The 19,429-nt window shown below is 51.2% G+C and overlaps 1 protein-coding gene across 2 annotated transcripts in view; it reads left to right on the forward strand.

Annotated features, from left to right (window-relative positions):
- Positions 1–15,868, forward strand: part of LOC140384553 (glycogen [starch] synthase, muscle-like) — a 234,218-nt gene extending 218,350 nt beyond the window's left edge. For both annotated transcript variants that reach the window (XM_072466356.1, XM_072466355.1), the window contains one exon: positions 13,859–15,868. In XM_072466356.1, the coding sequence (XP_072322457.1) occupies positions 13,859–14,155 (297 nt within the window). In that variant the 3' untranslated portion in view covers positions 14,156–15,868. The remainder of the gene's footprint in view (positions 1–13,858) is intronic.
- Positions 15,869–19,429: the final 3,561 nt, after the last annotated feature.

Here is a 19,429-nt window from a genome sequence, read left to right on the forward strand (position 1 = left end):
CGAGGCGATGCCCTTACTGAGCAGGTACTGACGCAGTTCATCGCTCAGGAACGACGGGCCACGGTCACTGTGAACGTATGTGGGGAAACCAAACAGGGTGAAGACACTATGTAGGGCTTTAATGACGGTGGCCGCGGTCATGTCGGAGCAAGGGATTGCAAAGGGGAAGTGGGAGAACTCGTCGATGATGGTGAGGAAATATGTGTTACGGTTGGTGGAGGGGAGGGGCCCTTTGAAATCGGCGCTCAAAGGGCCGGGATGCCTTTACCAGGTGGGCTTTATCCGGTCGATAGAAGTGCGGTTTACACTCCGCACAGATTTGGCAGTCCCTGGTCATGGCTCTGACCTCCTCAGTGGAGTAGGGCAGGTTGCGGGCCTTGATGTAGTGGAGAAGCCGGGTGACCTCCGGGTGGCAGAGGTCATCATGGATAGCCCGTAGTCGGTCATCATGCACGCTGGCGCATGTGCCGCGGGACAGGGCATCTGGGTCTCGTTGAGCTTCCCAGGACGATATACTATATCGTAGTTATAGGTGGAGAGTTCGATCCTCCACCTCAAGATCTTATCATTCTTGATCTTGCCCCGGAGCGTATTATCGAACATGAAGGCTACCGATTGTTGGTCGGTGACTAGGGTAAACCTCCTACTAGCGAGGTCGTGCCTCAAGTGCCGCATGGCTTCCATGATGGCTTGGGCTTCCTTTTCGACCGAGGAGTGTCGAATTTCAGAGGTGGTGAGAGTTCGTGAAAAAAATGCTACTGGCCTGCCTGCCTGATTGAGGGTGGCGGCGAGGGCGACCTCTGATGCGTCGCTCTCCACCTGGAAGGGGAGAAACTCGTCCATCGCGCGCATTGTGGCTTTGGCGATATCCACCTTGATGCAGCTGAAGGCCTGGTGGGCCTCAGCCGCCAGTGGGAAGATGGTGGCCTTGATTAGTGGGCGGGCTTTGGCCACATAGTTGGGGACCCACTGGGTGTAATAAGAAAAGGACCCGAGGCACCTTTTCAGGGCCTTGGGGCAGTGGGGAAGGGGGAGTTGCAGGAGGGGGCACATACGGCCGGGGTCGGGTCTCAGAACCCCGTTTTCCATGACGTAGCCGAGGATGGCTAGTCTGGTTGTGCGGAAAACGCATTTCTCCTTGTTGTAAGTGAGGTTAAGGGTTCGGACGGTTTGGAGAAATCTCTGGAGGTTGGCATCGTGGTCCTGCTGATCATGGCCGCAGATGGTGACGTTGTCCAAGTACGGAAATGTGGCCTGCAGCCCTTACTGGTCCACCATTCGGTCCATCGTTCTTTGGATGACCAAGACCCCGTTCGTGACGCCAAAGGGGACCGGGAGGAAGTGGAAGAGGCGGCCGTCTGCCTCAAAAGCCGTATAGTGGCGGTCCCCCGGGCTGATTGGGAGCTGGTGGTACGCAGACTTCAGATCCACCTTGGAGAACACCCGGTAGTGAGCGATCTGATTAACCATGTCTGCGATCCGGGGAAGGGGGTACGCATCGAGGTGCGTGTACCGGTTTATGGTTTGGCTGTAATCTACAACCATCCGGTTCCTTTCCCCGGTCCTGACGACCACCACCTGCGCTCTCCAGGGTCTATTGCTGGCCTCAATGATTCCCTCCTGCAAGAGTCGCTGGACCTCGGACCTGATAAAAGTCCTATCCTAGATGGTGTACCGCCTGCTTCTGGTGGCGATTGGTTTACAGTCGGCGGTGAGATTTGTGAAGAGTGGGGGAGGGTCGATTTTTAGGATCGCGAGGCTACATACGGTGAGTGGGGGGAGGGGCCTGCCGAACTTCAGAGTTAGGCTCCTGAGGTTACACTGGAAGTCCAGTCCCAACAAGAGAGGGGCGCAGAGGTCGGGGAGCACATATAACTTAAAATTGCTGTACTCGGCGCCCTGTATTGCGAGGGTTGCGGTAGTGCACCCCCGGATCTGCACCGAGTGCGACCCAGAAGCAAGGGAGATGGTTTGATGTGCCGGCTAAGATTGGGAGCGAGCAGCGTCTTACCATGTCTGGATGAATGAAGCTCTCAGTGCTCCCGAAGTCGAACAAGCAGGGCGTTTCGTGTCCATTTACCCGGACGGTCATCAAGGAGCTCTGGAGGTGTTTGGGTCACGACTCGTCAAGGGTGACCACGCTGAGTTGCAGGTAGCCGGCGTGGTCGGAGGTGCTGGGGTGGTCCCAAGATGGCTGTCCCCGTCAGTCGCCCGTGTCCAGCGGCGTTGCAGATGGTGGCCAAGATGGCGGCCCCCGTTGGTTGCACGTGCCTGGAGGTGAGGAAGATAGCGTCCAAGATGGCGGCCCCCATGAATCGCACATGGCGGGCCGCATGGGCGAGGAGGCCAAGATGGCGACACCCGTGGGTCGCCCACGTTGGGTGGGGTGGAAGATGGCGGCCCCCACGGACAACATGAAGCCGATGATGCGTCCGGGGGGGGGCGGAGCTGGCAGACACGCTGCCACACTGCAGGATCTGTGGGCCTGTGAGTTTTTTTAAAAATTATTTTTATTAAAGTTTTCACAAAATATCAACAACAAAATGTAAAAGGAACCCAATAAAATTAAATACAATACAAAACAACCCAGTGCCCCCCTCCCCCCCCCCCCCCCCATACATAAATAATATATTAACACCCGTCGAAACACATAGCAAATATATACACCCCCTCAGATCCCCCAGTATAGACAAAGAAAAATAAAATAGACCCCCCCCCCCCGGGCGGCTGCTGCTGCTGACCATTGTCTACCGTTCTGCCAGGAAGTCTAAGAACGGTTGCCACTGCCTGAAGAACCCTTGCACCGATCCCCTTAAGGCAAATTTCACCCTCTCCAATTTAATAAACCCCACCATATCGTTCATCCAGGATTCCACGCTTGGGGGCCTCGTATCCTTCCACTGAAGAAGAATCCTCTACAAAGGCCAGAATATTGGCCTCTTTCGCCTCCTGCACTCCCGGCTCCTCTGTAACCCCAAATATTGCGAGCCCCCAGCCCGGTTTGACCCTGGATCCTACCACCCTCGACACCGTCCTCGCTACACCCTTCCAAAATTCCTCCAGCGCTGGGCATGCCCAGAACATATGGGTGTGGTTTGCTGGGCTCCCTGAGCACCTAACACACCTGTCCTCACCCCCAAAAAACCGGCTCATTCTTGTCCCGGTCATGTGTGCCCTGTGCAGCACCTTAAACTGTATGAGGCTGAGCCTCGCGCACGAAGAGGAAGAGTTCGCCCTCCCAAGGGCATCTGCCCACGTCCCCTCCTCGATCTCCTCCCCCAACTCCTCCTCCCACTTACCTTTCAGCACCTCCACCGAGGCCTCCTCCTCCTCCTGCATCACCTGGTATGTTGCCGAGATCTTCCCCTCTCCAACCCACGTCCCCGAGAGCACCCTGTCCTGTACTGTATGTGGCGGCAGCAGCGGGAATTCCACCACTTGCCGCCTGGCAAATGCCCTTACCTGTAGATACCTAAAGACGTTTCCCGGGGGGAGCCCGTACTTCTCCTCCAGCTCACCCAGGCTCGCGAACTTCCCGTCCACAAGCAGGTCCCCCAACCTTCTTAGCCCTGCCCTGTGCTACCCAGAAAACCCTCCCATCTATTCTCCCTGGGACAAACCGGTGGTTCCCCCGTATCGGGGTCCACACCAAGGCCCCCACTTCCCACCTGTGCCACCTCCATTGCCCCAAAATTTTGAGGGCAGCCGCCACCACCGGGCTTGTGGTATACCTCATTGGAGGGAGCGGCAGCGGCGCCGTTGCCAGCGCCTCCAGACTCGTACCCTCACAAGACGCCTTCTTCAGTCTCTTCCATGCCGCCCCCTCCCCCTCCATCATCCACTTGCGCACCATTGCCGCATTGGCGGCCCAGTAGTACCCACAGAGGTTGGGCAGCGCCAGCCCCCCCCCCATCCCTACTCCGCTCCAGGAACACCTTTCGCACCCTCGGAGTCCCTCGCGCCCACACAAAGCCCATTATGCTCCTGTTGACCCGCCTAAAGAAGGCCTTCGGGATAAGAATGGGGAGGCACTGGAACAGGAACAAAAGCCTTGGGAGCACCGTCATCTTGACTGACTGCACCCTACCCGCCAAGGACAGCGGCAACGCATCCCAAACTCCTCCTCCATTTGCTCCACCAGCCTCGTGAAATTAAGTCTATGCAGGGCCCCCCAGCTCCTGGCGACCTGGACCTCCAAATACCTGAAGCTCCTCTCCGCCCTTTTTAGTGGGAGCTCGCCAATCCCCCTGAGTGAACCACAAACAACTCGCTCTTCCCCATGTTGAGCTTGTACCCTGAGAAATCCCCAAACTGCCTGAGGATCCTCATTACCTCCGGCAGTCCCCCCACCAGGTCCGCCACTTTTACCAGCAAGTCGTCCGCACAGAGCGACACCCTATGCTCCTCCCCACCCCGCACCAGCCCCCTCCAGTTCCTCGACTCCCTCAGTGCCATAGCCAGGGGTTCAATCGCCGGCGCAAAGAGCAGGGGGGACAAGGGACACCCCTGCCTCGTCCCTCGATGCAACCAAAAGTACTCAGACCTCCTCTTGTTCGTGGCCACACTCGCCATCGGGACCTCGTAGAACAGCCTAACCCACCTGACAAACCCCTCCCCAAACCCGAACCTCTTCAGCACCTCCCACAAGTACCCCCACTCTACCCTATCGAAGGCCTTCTCAGCGTCCATCGCCGCCACTATCTCCGCCTCCTCCCTCCCTCGGCGGCAACATAACGTTCAGGAGCCTCCGCACATTCACGTTCAACTGCCTCCCCTTCACAAACCCCGTCTCATCCTCGTGGATGACCTGCGACACACAATCCTCAATTCTCGTGGCTAAGACCTTCGCCAGCACCTTGGCATCTACATTTAACAATGAAATCGGCCTGTTAAGACCCACACTGCAGGGGATCCTTGTCCCGCTTCAGGATCAAGGAGATCAGTGCCCGGGACATCGTCGGGGGCAACGCCCCCCCCCATCCCTTGCCTCATTGAAGGTCCTAACCAGCAATGGGCCCAACAGGTCCACATATTTTTTGTAAAATTCGACCGGGAAATCATCCGGCCCCGGTGCCTTCCCTGCCTGCATGCTCCCTTCCCTTTGGCCAGCTCCTCCAACCCAATCGGGCCCCCTAATCCCGCCACCAGTCCCTCCTCCACCTTCGGGAACTTCAGTTGGTCCAGAAAGCGGCCCACCCCTCCCTCCTCCAGTGGGGGCTCGGACCGATACAGTTCCTCATAAAAGTCCCTGAAGACCCCATTGATGCCAACCCCACTCCGCACCACACTCCCCCCGCCCCCCCCCCCCCCCCGACTATCCTTAACTCCCCCAATCTCCCTAGCTGCGTCCCGCTTCCGAAGCTGATGCGCCAGCATCTGACTTGCCTTTTCCCCATATTCATAAATCGACCCCTGGGCCTTCCTCCACTGCGCCTCCGCCTTCCTGGTGGTCAACAGTTCGAATTTGGCCTGGAGGCTACGCCTCTCCCTCAACAGTCCCTCCTCCGGCACCTCCGCTTACCTCCTGTCTACCCTCACCATCTCCCCCACCAGCCTCTCCCTCTGCTCTCTCCTCTCCTTGTGGGCCCTAATGGAGATCAGCTCTCCCCTAAGCATCGCCTTCAGCGCCTCCCAGACCATCCCCACTGGGACCTCCCTGTTATCGTTGGCCTCCAGGTATCTCTCTATGCTTCCTCAGACCCATTCGCTCACCCCCTCGTCCGCCAACAGCCCCACCTCCAAGCGCCACAACGGGCGCTGGTCCCTCGGCGTGATCCGAAATGGCTATCGCCGAGTACTCAGTATCCTCTACTCTCGCAATCAGCGCCCTGCTCATAACAAAAAAGTCAATCCGGGAATAGGCCTTATGAACGTGCGAGAAGTATGAAAATTCCCTAGCCCCCGGCCTTGCAAATCTTCAAGGGTCTACCCCTCCCACCTGGTCCATAAACCCCCTCAGCGCTTTAGCCGCCGCCGGCCTCCTACCCGTCCTAGACCTGGAGTGATCCAGGGCTGGATCCAACACCGTGTTAAAGTCCCCCCCCCCCCCCCCCCCCCCCCCCAATTATCAGGCCCCCCATTTCCAAGTCAGGGATCCGACCCAACATGCGCCGCATAAAACCCACATCGTCCCAGTTCGGGGTATACACGTTGACCAGCACCACCCTCTCCCCTTGCAGCTTACCACTTACCGTTACGTACCTGCCGCCATTGTCTGTCACAATGCTCGACGCCTCGAACAACACCCTCTTTCCCACCAAGATCGCCACTCACCGATTTTTGGCATCCAGCCCCGAATGAAACACCTGACCTACCCACCCCTTCCTCAATCTTACCTGGTCTGCCACCTTCAGGTGTGTCTCCTGGAGCATGACCATATCCGCCTTCAGCCCCTTCAGGTGTGCGAACACCCGGGCCCGCTTAACCGGCCCGTTCAGCCCCCTTACGTTCCAGGTTATCAGCCGGATCAGGGGGCTACCCGCCCCCCTCCCCCGCCGACCAGCCATGACCCCTCCTCGGCCAGCCACGCGCCCCAAGCCCGGCCGTTCCCCACGGCAGCAGACCCCCATCCCAACCCCCTCTACTCGCTCCAGCTCCCCCTTGACCATACCCTCTTTCCCCCCACCCCCCACCCCCCCAGCTAGGACCCCTCCTAGCTGCATTGCTCCCCCCATTGCACTCCCGCAAGTCAGCTGACTCCTGCTGACCCCGGCCGCTCCCGCCTCTCCTTTGACTCCTCCCATTGTGGGACTTCCCCTCCCCCTCTATTACCCACCAGCAGGCTCTCCGCCTCCCCCTTCCATCCCAAGCGCGGGAAAAAACCCGCGCTTCCCTGCCCCGGCACCGCCCCCTCCAGCCTTCAGTGCGGGAAAAAGCCCACGCTTTCCACCTGCCTGGCCCCGCCTCCTCTGTCGCAGCTCCTTTTACAGGCCCAGTCCCCACACCCCCGGCTCGGGCCTCCCCCTCCCCCGCGGGGCCCCATCCCCCCTACCGGCCATCCACCCCCCTACTCCGTTTACTTGCCACCCTCCAAGAGCCCACCCAACAGACCTAACCAAAACAGTGCCCAACCCACCCTAACCACCCACACAGAACCAAAACTAAACAAGAACAAAGAACCCCCCCTCAAAATGTAACACAACAACAACAATCCCCGACCATCCCCACATCCGACCCCCCATCCCGACCCTCAGTTTGTGTCCAGTTTCTCGGCCTGAACAAAGGCCCACGCCTCCTCCGGGGACTCAGAATAATGGTGCCGGTCCTTGTAGGTGACCCACAGACACGCCACCTGCAGCATGCCAAACTTCACCCCCTTCCTGTGCAGCACCGCCTTCACCCGGTTGTACATGGCCCTCTTCTAGGCCACCTCCGCGCTCCAGTCCTGATATACTCGAACCTCCGCATTCTTCCACCTGCTGCTCCTCTCTTTCTTGGTCCACCTGAGTACGCACTCCCGATCAGCGAACCGATGAAACCGCACCAACACCGCCCACGGCGGCTCGTTAGCCTTGGGCCTCCTCGCCAGCACTCTATGGGCCCCTTCCAGCTCCAGGGGCCCCTGGAAGGACCCCGCTCCCATCAGCGAGTTTAACATGGTGACCACATAGGCCCCCACGTCCGACCCCTCCAGCCCTTCCGGGAGGCCCAGGATCCGCAGATTCTTCCACCTCGACCGATTCTCCATCTCCTCGAACCGTTCCTGCCATTTCTTGTGGAGCGCCTCGTGCGCCTACACCTTTACCGCTAGATCCAAGATCTCGTCCTCGTTATCTGAGATCTTTTGCCACCCCCTGGGCCGTCTGGGTCTCCAGCAGCTTATCAATAGAAGCCTTCATCGGCTCCAGCAGGTCCGCTTTGAGCTCCCTGAAGCAGCGCTGGATAACCTCCTGCTGCTCCTGCGCCCACTGCATCCACGCTGCCTGGTCCCCGCCCGCCACCACCTTGCTCTTCTTCCCTCGCACTTTCTTTGGCTTCACCACCACTTTTTTAGTCGCCCCGCTCCTGGACCAAGCCATACACTGTCGGGAGAATGTTGCAGTCTTCTTCCCACACCGGGAAATATTGAAAAAATGCCGTTGGGGGCCATGAAAAGAGCCCAAAAGTCCGTTCCAAGCAGGAGCTGCCGAATGTGCGACTTAGCTCTGCATAGCCATAACCGGACGTCCGCGGGCCTGTGAGTCTGAGGGTCGGGCATGTGATTTAGAGTTTTTGGACCTGGCCAACCAAACTTTAGCAAAATGTCATTTTATTCCGCAGTCGCTGCAGTTCGCGTTCCGGGCCGGGCAGCGCTGCCTGGGGTGTTGATGCTGGCCGCCCAGAAATAACAGGGTAGGCCCCCATGGTGGGCGGGCAGCCGCGCAGCACAGGCCTGGGGTACTCTTTGGTCGAGGGTCCACGAGGGGGTCGCGTGATCGGAAGGGAAGTTAAGGCTTTGGAACGCTACTTCTAGAGAGGAGGCTAATTTTACCGTCTCTTCCAGGTCTTGGGCACCTTTTTCGAGTAGGCGCTGTCTCACGTAGTTGGACCTGACTCCAGCCACGTAGGTGTCCCGGACGGCGAGATCCATATGTTGAGTGGCCGTAACGGACTTTGAGGTCGCGTAGGTACACTTCCAGCGATTCCCCGGGGCGCTGGTGGCGAGTAGTGAGGAGATGCCGCGCGTATACCTCGTTCACTGGCTTTACGTAGAGGCACTGTAGCATCGCGAGGGCGTCTGTGTAAGTGGAAGCTTCCTCGAGTTGAACAGAGATTCGTTGGCTCACCCGGGCGTGGCGGAGACTCCGCTTCTGTTCGTCGGTGACGGAAGGCAAGGAGGAGGCGGCGAGGTAGGCCTTGAAACAGCGGAGCCAGTGTGAAAAAATCCCTTTCGCCTCCGTGGCCTGCGGATCGAGTTCCAGTCGGTCAGGTTCGAGGGCCGATTCCATAGTGGCGTTGTAGTTGATTAAATTGATGCGATCATCAATTCACACAAAACCAGGAGTAGAAGTAAACTGTGGCTTTAATCAACTAGAACAGTGCCTGCATGCGACTGGCCTGCTAGTGAGGGCCGCCTACAGGGCTACTGCTCTTTATACCTCCCCTCAAGGGGTGGAGCCAGGGGCGGAGCCCACAAGGCACCAACATGATACATTACAGGTAATACTTACAATGGTCCATAGGTGGAGCCCACATGGGCTACAGCATGATACAGTTATATACCTGGTGAATGGTTACTGCAAAACGTTCACCACACAAAGTATTTGTCAAATCCAGTGGTTGTTTCCACTTTTAAGATATGGAGATAATTTAGACAACATTAAATTGGGGTCAGTGTCGAAGCTGGCTCTCATCTGTGCTAACCATCTGTTCGAGCCTGTGAGATTAGATGCCACTTTCTGGGGGGTGGGAAGGGAAGGGGCTGGAGAGAGTGGGCGAATTGTCCCAGGAGGGACGGTTTGCCAATTTGGGGAATTGACGGAAACGTTTGGGCTCTCAGATTCTGATTTATTCAGGTATCTTCAAGTTCGCAACTTTGCAAAACGGATTTTCCCGACACTCCTGTGGCGCCTCCAACCTGATGGAGAGTTCTTTTGTTCTCAGGAAGGGAACACTTCTCGTATTTATGGACGGATTATGTCAAAGAATACAGTGTTGGTGGAGGGGGTTAAGGCCAGGTGGGAGGAGGAGTTGGGGCCCATACTAGATGACAAGATGTAAAATGAGGCCCTTCGCAGGGTGAACGCAGTAGATATTCGGACAGACCTGGCCAAGTCCAGGATGGGTCCCTTCTTTGCAGGGTCGGAAGACAGGTGCGAGCGCTGCTCAAGAGGTCCTGCTAATCGCATCCACATGTTCTGATCCTGTCCCAAACTCTTGGGTTTCTGGATCTCCTTCTTTAGCACCATGTCGGCGATTGTGAAGATTGAGCAGGAGCCCTGTTCTTCAATGGCCATATTTAGGGTGTCCGTCTCACTGGAGCTGCAGACGGATGTGGAGGCCGATGTTCTGGCCTGCGCCTCACTGATTGCCCGGAGGCAAGTACTGCTGGGATGGAGGTCTGCATCTCTGCCCAGTTCCTCAGTGTGGCTGGAAGACCTGATGGAGTTCCTATATCTCAAGAAAGTCAAGTACACCTTCTTTGGACATTCTGAATTCTCCCTCTGTGTAGCCGAACAGGCGCCAGAATGTGGCGACTAGGGACTTTTCACAGTAACTTCATTGCAGTGTTAATGTAAGCCTACTTGTGACAATAAAGATTATTATTATTAAGAGAAGGAAGCAATCGAGGGGATCCAACGAAAAATGGCAGCCGTTTATTGTTTATTTCAAGGAATTGGTCACCGTTAGTTGTTAAGGGAGGAGAAGGTTGTGTGAGAAGAATGCTTGGCAGTTCGCTCTCTGCCGCTATCAACTGATGCATTCTCCATTGCTACCATTTGCCAAACAACCAGTGCACTCATCTAATTTGATATGAATTGTTGTTCCCTTTACATTTATAATCTTACGAATTGTCCTGAGTGCAAGATGAAAAGCTTCAACAAACAGTGCATCTTTGCAGCACTGCTCAAATTCGGTATTACCAGATGACAATGGGCAGGATTTTCAACGCATCCCGCAAAGTGTTCTGTGGCAGCAGAGGCGGCCTGCCATTGGCCAGCAGCAGGATCATCTAGTCCTGCTGTTGTTAATTCCGACCTATGTATCCTTTCTGCTATTTCCTATTTTAACCTGGACTACCAAGGCACTGAAGATGGCTAACCTTCTGCCTGTGAGTCACCAGAACAAAATAATTCACTTCTCAGTTTGGGAAATGTCACACCTCATTATGTCTGAGGAACATGTAACAGATCACCTGGAACTGCACAGACCAGCTTCAAAGAGAGCGACATGAATTCCATTTGATTTGATAAACCAAGCCTGTTAGGGTATTGGTGTGTCTACGGCGACAATAACTTCCCAAACACCAGACCAGCAATACATAAAACCTCTTCCAACCCATAATGGCTGAGACATTATCAGTCCAGGATGCAACGCCAATTTCCAAATACTGGATAAACATTCTTTGTTGAAATCATTGAAGAGAAGTAAGGTTATATGACCATAGACTCTGGCCTACTGAAGAGGTTACTAGAATTCTCCAAGCTGCATTTCCCAGTTTGCTGTTTAACATCCGACTGACAGGGCACACAGAAGTAAACTCTGGCCAGATTGAACTACTTATCCTAATCTAATCCCACTCTGCTGGAAATATTTTGTACCATCGCCTACAGAACTGATTCAAACTCTGCGTGCCTACTTCACCTTGGAGCATCAACACCACTGGAAAAACAAATCTTCACCAGTCTTCATCAGCCTGCTCACTCCTGTGAAAGAATTCCTGATTGGACTTGGATGCTGATGCTTAAACTCTATAACCTCCTTATCTCTATCCCTCCCTTTACTGCATGAGTGAGCAGCAGGAAGTCACGGACATTCTTTTTTGTGTTTTTTTTAATGTGTGCAATAAATTAATCGTCTGAATTAATTCCAGCTGGACTTTGCTGTGGGGCTATTTGTAGAAATCAGACCACTCAAAAACAAGAGGGATGGGAAATTCACCACTGCTTATTCTCAAAAAACAATTCAAAACACCTTCTAATCATGGACAGAGAGAAGAAGAAACACTCTTTCCTCATGTCCACAACAATCTTAAAAACATTTCTGGCTTATCATGATTTTTCTACAGTTGCAACTTAAACTTTCCACTTATTATAATCTACAAATTCACAATAAAATTTGTTGGTTATTGTAATGTGATAATGTCAAACAATTTCATGCTGAATTTCTAAATTTAGATGTTAGAAGTTTCCCAATGCATGTAAAACTCATTCTGGATCACATGGCCAGGTTATTGTGGACACATTGCCTGATGGTGGTGCTACATGTCTTTTTGGCAAGCTGGCCTTTCAGGGCATTTTCCTGGAATCTGCATTTGGGAATTGGTATAGGTGACCCGGGATCTTCCTAGATGATTTATTAGATCTTAGATTTATTGTCACGCATACTGAGATACAGTGAAAAGTACTGTTTAGATCGTACAATACATGATAAACATAGGATATGCGATAGATACACAATACGATAGATAAACAATGTAAATACATAGACACCGGGTGAAGCATACGGAGTGTAGTGCTACACAGTAGAGAAGATGCATGGAGAGATCAGGGGCAGGATTCTCCAACCTCCCGCTGGGTGGGAAAATCGCCGGGGGTCGGCGTGAATCCCGCCCCCGCCGTCCTCCCAATTCTCCCGCCTCCCCAAAAACCGGCCCGGCGTGAGTCGCGCCGCCCGCCTCGGAAAATGACTCAACTTTATGGGCAGCACGGTAGCATAGTGGATAGCACAATTGCTTCACAGCTCCAGGGTCCCAGGTTCAATTCCTGGCTTGGGTCACTGTCTGTGCGGAGTCTGCACGTCCTCCCCGTGTATGCGTGGGTTTCCTCCGGGTGCTCTGGTTTCCTCCCACAGTCCAAAGATGTGCAGGTTAGGTGGATTGGCCATGTTAAATTGTCCTTAGTGTCCAAAATTGCCCTTAGTGTTGGGTGTGGTTACTGGGTTAAGGGGTTATGGGGATAGGGTGGAGGTGTGGGCTTCGGTAGGGTGCTCTTTCCAAGAGCCGGTGCAGACTCGATGGGCCGAATGGCCTCCTTCTGCACTGTAAATTCTATGAAATTCTATGAAATTCAATCGGCCCCGGGGCAGCCCGAATTCTCCAGCCCCGCGATGGGCCGAAGTCCCGCCCGTCTGTAACCGGTCCCGCCGGCGTCAATCAGAGTAGGTCCCTTACCGGTGGGACCTGGCGGCGCGGGCGGGCTCCAGGGTTCCTGGGGGGTCGCGGGGGGGATCTGGCCCCGGGAGGTGCCCCCACAGTGGCCTGGCCCGCGGTCGGCGCCCACCGATCCGCGGGCAGGACTGTGCCGTGGGGTCACTCTGTTTCTCCGCACCCGCCGCTGTGGTCCTCCGTGATGGCTGATGCGGAGACGAACACTACCGCGCATGCACGGGGATGATGCCAGCACGCGCTGGCGCTCCCACGCATGCGCCGGCACACGCCGGCCGGCGGAGGCCCTTCGGCGCCGGTTGGCGTGGCGCCAAGCCCCTATCCCGCCGGCCAGCAGGGCGCCAACCACTCTGGGGTGGGCCTAGCCCCTGAAGGTGCGGAGGATCCCGCACCTTTGGGGCGGCCCGACGCCAAAGTGGTGCACACCACTCCATCCTGCCGGGGCCCCCCGCCCCGCCGGGTACGGGAGAATCCCGCCCCAGTTCAGTCCATAAGAGGGTCGTTCAGGAGTCTGGTAGCAGTGGGGAAGTGGCTGTTTTGAATCTGTTAGTGTATATTCTCAGACTTTTGTATCTTCTTCCTGATGGAAGAGGTTGGAAACGAGAATATTGCGGATGGGAGGGGTATTTGATCATGCAGCCCACTTTTCCGAGGCAGCGGGAGATATAGACAGACACTGGATGGGAGGCGGGTTCATTTGATGGACCGGGCTGTGTTCACAACATACCTCGATGCCGGCTATGTCTTTTGGAGTGTATCATTGGGTCATTCAACCCAGTTTCTGTGTTGTGATATTCCTGTTCTACTCGGAGATGAGCTATTATCAGCAAACAGAATATTGGAAAATAGTTGATCACTAATCATAGATATCTTAGAATTTACAGTGCAGAAGGAGGCCATTCGGCCCATTGAGTCCACACTAGCCCTTGGAAAGAGCACTCAAGCCCACGCCTCCACCCTATCCCCGTAACCCAGTAATGTAAGAATGTAAATGCACCATTTGTTCATTTGCCTTAGTAATGTTGAATTGCTAATCTTCTTTCCACATTGTAGAGTGAAGGTTTCTGCTACCCACGACCTGCTTCCAAACCACCATCCCCTGCTACCTCTCTCCACTCCAGTCCCTACCACAGTGAAACAGAGGAAGATGAAGAGCGATACAATGAAGAGGAAGAAGCTGAGAAAGACCGAATGAACATAAAACCAATTGCTATGATAAATTCAAAATTAGAGAAGCGAAGGGTGAAGAAAAAGAGCCAGGTCAGTGAGCCTAGGTCCCCAGGAAGCCTTAACCACAGCTCTAGTGACCCTGAAACCCAAAGTGACTTGGGGATAGAGGAAAGAAACTAGAGCCGAGTGAGAAATTATTAATGATAACTGTCAGTCTGCCATATTTTACCAACTGGTTGGGGTGATTGGGCAGATTAAGAATTTAGACAGAGGATGGGATCATGACTTTGTTTTAAATGTCTGCTTTTGGGTAGTATGGAAGGATTATCTAAAGCCATAATAACCTCAATGATTAATGCTTCCAAATCATGAGACTTATAAATAAATACAGACAAAATGGCACTTTTGAAGTCTGGTCTTAGAAAATTATGGAGAATCCATTCAAAACCTAACACCCTGTTCAAAAACAGGATAGGTGGCAACCCAAAATAGATCAATTTAGAGATTGCATACCCAGAGTGACTTAGTTAGACTGAACCGAACGTGCACGGATGCCTTTGTTGCATGTTTTTCTGTTTAAATTAACATGTCATCATGTTTCTTATACCTGTTCACGGTAGATGGCATATTTGAAATAGATATTCCAGTATCCAGAACAGAACCTTTGGAATGCTACTAGTTGCACCTTTATTGCAAGGAGTTCAAAATATTACACTGTGAAAAACATGATAATTTTGGTTTAAGTAATTCATACTTCATATTTTAGTGCAGCAACTCGGAAGCCTCTTAGTTAATAATTCTCTCAGAATGCACTCACCCTCATTCTAAGGCTGAGAGTTCTATATTATCACACTCTGAGCGAAAATTTCAAAACTGGTTTGATTATTAAATAGATCTTTTATGAATTTTAAAGGAATTGTGCTCCTTGTTTTCATATTTTAATATAGCAGAGTGGCACGGTGGCGCAGTATTAGCGCTACTGCCTCATGGCACTGAGGACCAGGGTTTGATGCTGGCCCCGTGTTACTGTCCGTAAGGACTTTGCACATTCTCCCCGTGCCTGCGCGGGCCTCATCCCCACAACCCAAAGATGTGCAGGGTAGGTGGATTGACCATGCCAAATTGCCCCTTAATTGGAAAAAAATTAAGAAAAGTGTAAAAAAAAAATCAATATAGTAAATGGGAGAAAAGGTTAAGGGCAGTACCTTTGATCAAAACACTCCATTTTATTGAGGAACTAAGATAACCCACAAAGGTATTGTGTGTGTGATTTTTATGAACAGACAGGTAGCAATTGAGGCTATCCATGCCTTCCTGCTAGACTCCTCTGTGACATCTCCAGCCTTGGAGTTACTCTATCCAGATATGGTTGGGGCCCGAAATTCAATGCCAAACCCTGGAAATGTATCCCATCGCCCTGGCTCCCATTATGATCACCATATCTGGATGTAAGTTTGAAGAATTGTCACTTGGGTACAGACATGGATGGCACCAATATCTTTGGTGCAGTACAGAAAACCGGAGAATATAAAGTTTTTGGACAGGACATGGCACTTTAAGAAGAAATAAATTGACCTTCAGCTCCTTTTAGAGAAACAAAACCGGTTGTTTTCCAAACCTTGCAACTCTAAAATTTAGAAATAAATAAATTTACAATTTCAATTATATTTTTCCATTGTGAATGCCCAATGAACTTGATGACAGCTTTCACTCCTTCCTGCTCTTGCAGTTTCTTGTAACTCCTGCTGCTGTTCAGTTTGAGTGTGTTTTCTCTGTTGAAGGTAAACTTGGAAAATTGTAATGCTTGAGCATATTCTAAGTGTTGGCATTAGGTGAAGTAATGTGCAAATAGTTATTTTAAAAGCATGCAAATAAAATAAATTACTTTTTTAATTTGGAGGTGAATCTTTTTTCTTGCTCCACTTGAAAGCACTGATTGGCCCAGGTACAGTTCCATACAACCTTCAGCTACTTGTCCAGCTTCATGTATAAGCAAAATGAGTGTTCACATCAAGGAGAGTTGGTAGCAGAGTGGTACTGTCACTGAACTAGTAATCCAGAAAAATTAGGTAATGCTCCGGGGACTGGGGTTCAAATCCCACCACGGCAGATGGTGAAATTTCAATAAAAAATAAATAAATCTGGAATTGAAAATCTAAAGATCATGAAACCATTGTCAATTATCATTTGTTGTAAAAAAACATTTTTTAAAAACCATCTGGTTCACTAATGCCCTTTAGGAAATCTACCATCTAAACTCAGTTTGGCCTACACATGACTCCAGATCCACAGTTAACTCTTGAATGCCCTCTGAAATGGAGCAGGACAATAAATGCGTGCCCAGTATGCAACACCCACACCCCATGAATGAATAAAAAACATATATCATCTGTTCATATGTACAATAGTAATAGGTTATACTTCTAAGTCACAAGAATTAGCAGCAGGCCATTTGGTCCCTCAGGCTGCTCAACCATTCGATAAGATCATGGCTGACCTAGCTGTGGTCTCAACTCCACTTTCCTTGCCCTCTGTTCTTGTACAACTCTCATTCTTCTAATCTCCAGTGGATATAGGCCCAACGTGCTCAACCTTTATTCATGAGACAACACTTTCATCCCAGGAATCAGTTAAGTGAACCCTCTCTGAACTGCTTCTGAAAAAATTATAGCCTTCCTCAAGTAAGGAGACAAAAACAGTACATAGTACTCCAGATGCAGTCTCGCTAAAGCCCTGCAGAAATACAGCAATACTTTCATACTCAATTCCCCTTACAATAAATGCCAGCATTCTATTTACCTTCCTGATCACTTGCTGTACCTGCATACTGTTAGACTCAAAAAAGTAGACAAGGATCAGGCGTGGTGAATTCTGTTGATAGACTTTATTTAGAGATCTCGAGGTGGCCGGGAGAAGAGATCTGCACTGATTTTCACGCAACAAGTCAGACAAAGTTTATTTCGGCCTACAGACGCGAGAGCACAGGTTATATACATTTTTAAATGTTATTATCACTTCTTTTTGCTCCTCCCCTTATTCTGTAGCCTGACCTTTCCCTAACAAGAAATGTTTATTCAAGACCCTCAAAATCTCCGTGATGATGCTATTATCCTTAATAAGAAGTCTTATAACACCAGTTTAAAGTCAGGTTTGTTTCGAATCACTAGCTTTCGGAGCACTGCTCCTTCCTCAGCAGTGCTCAGAAAGCTAGTGATTCGAAACAAACCTGTTGGACTTACATAGAATTTACAGTGCAGAAGGAGGCCATTCGGCCCATCAAGTCTGCACCGGCTCTTGGAAAGAGCACCCTACCCAATGTCAACACCTCCACTCTATCCCCATAACCCAGTAACCCCACCCAACACTAAGGGCAATTTTGGACACTAAGGGCAATTTATCATGGCCAATCCACCTAACCTGCACATCTTTGGACTGTGGGAGGAAACCGGAGCACCCGGAGGAAACCCACGCATACACTGGGAGGATGTGCAGACTCCGCACAGACAGTGACCCAAGCCGGAATCGAACCTGGGACCCTGGAGCTGTGAAGCAATTGTGCTATCCACAATGCTACCGTGCTGCCCCTGGTGCCCCTTGAACCTGGTGTTGTAAGACTTCTTACTGTGCTCAACCCAGTCCAACGCCAGCATCTCCACATCATTATCCTTAATGTCCGAGGAGTCTCCCGTGACCTTTAGAATTGATATTAGGTTATGCTTCTAGATGTTTACTAGCCAGAGACTCTTCATCCTGTAGGGGAGGAATTAATGGCTTACAATTCCTTTCCTCCCATAACGGCTAATGCCGGCAGCTGGGATTCTTATGAAAACAAAGAGCTATCTTATCACCTATCTGACCATGAGGCCCCATGAGCTTCTTAGTACAAACCTGGGAGCTGCCCCAAACTATTTTACTTTTAGTACAAAGGATAATATGTTCACGACTTCTAATTCACAGAATATTTTATAATGTTTGGTGTAAGATTATAATATGAATTGTACTTAAGGTTATACAAGGTGCATTTTTAATATGTGTGAATCCATGATTACCATTTATGAAGGATATGCAGAGTGAATTCATAATGTATAGCATTAATCACAGTTTATAATGTGACAATCTATACCACTCTTTATATATGTTTTAATTAATATATAGTGTCAGATAATAAGCTAAAACTTGTGTCATTACGGGTCAGCCATATACCGTTACAAAGACCAATACAGAGTCAAAAGTAATTACTTCTTTGTAACACTTCTAAGATAGATCATTGTGTTAGCACCTGTGATTCTAAACCAGGTTTCTGATATTGCAGTCTCTATTCATTGCTATTTCTGCTGCTAGCAAATGCGAGACAGTCTTATTGCCTTGACAAATTAACATCCCTGTGATCATAGGCAGTTCTTCGTTCGCCTGGTCTCCGGTCTTGAATCAATAAGTTTCATAAACAGCCTTTTGGTTTAAAGAAAGCCTCATTCAGCTAGTCCACTCAGATAACACGTCTCCTGAAAACACTACAAGTTATGTTATCTCAAGCAGAGGCCCTTGTCTGTTGCCTCTAAGTTTTTAAAAAAAATATTTTTATTCTCCTTTTTTACATTTTCTCCAAACTTGCACCCACCAACAATAAATAATAAGCAGGAATGAATGTAATGTCAATCCACATATCAACAACAACAATCCCATCCTCCAAATGTTGCTCGTTTTAGCCTTAGTTTTATTAGCTCTAATTCTGTCACCTTTGCTCATGAGTCGCCAGGTATCTTTCTGATACCGCCACGTGGTTCAAGTCCAAGTAATGATTAATAATGCAACACACCGCTTAGTAAGAGTTAAATCGACGCTCATTTATTACCCATGCGGGGTTCTGGTGCGTTTTAACTGGATGCATGTCTGCCTGCTCTTCCTCGGGTTACCCAACTGCGGGTTTGTCTGCTTCTGCCTGCTGTTCTTCGGGATTTTTAACTGTGGGTTTGCTTTGTACAGACTGCTCCCAGGTGCGGGACAATCTTTTTAAAACCCATTTCTCATTGTGGGCTTCCTCTGCGAGGTCATAATTAGTACAGGCTTTTTGTCCTGCCTCTGTGGCATGGGAGATAAGGGTGCGGGTCCATCTGGCCATACCGTCTTGGGACAAATGGGCGCGTTCTAAATGACCGAAAACTGCTGTGAAATGAATCCACAGGCGTCCAGCAAACGCTGTGGGGTGTTCTGTCTTTTCCTGCCTGCACTTATTGAGGCCATCTACGGGGTCACCCCGGTTATACCCGATCGCATCCAGGATCGCGGTATGCATTTCTGCAAGGGTGCCTCCTCCTACATTCTGTGGGTCGGGAAGGGCTGCTGCTACTGACGGATCTAAACTTAAAACTGTGAGCTTTACCTGCTCTCTCTCATCCAGGCCGTACATGGTCGCCTGATGTTTAACTGTGGCAAAGAAATGGTGGGGCTCTGAGG

Source organism: Scyliorhinus torazame, chromosome 10 (assembly GCF_047496885.1).
Source record: "Scyliorhinus torazame isolate Kashiwa2021f chromosome 10, sScyTor2.1, whole genome shotgun sequence".
Classification (NCBI taxonomy): Eukaryota; Metazoa; Chordata; class Chondrichthyes; order Carcharhiniformes; family Scyliorhinidae; genus Scyliorhinus; species Scyliorhinus torazame.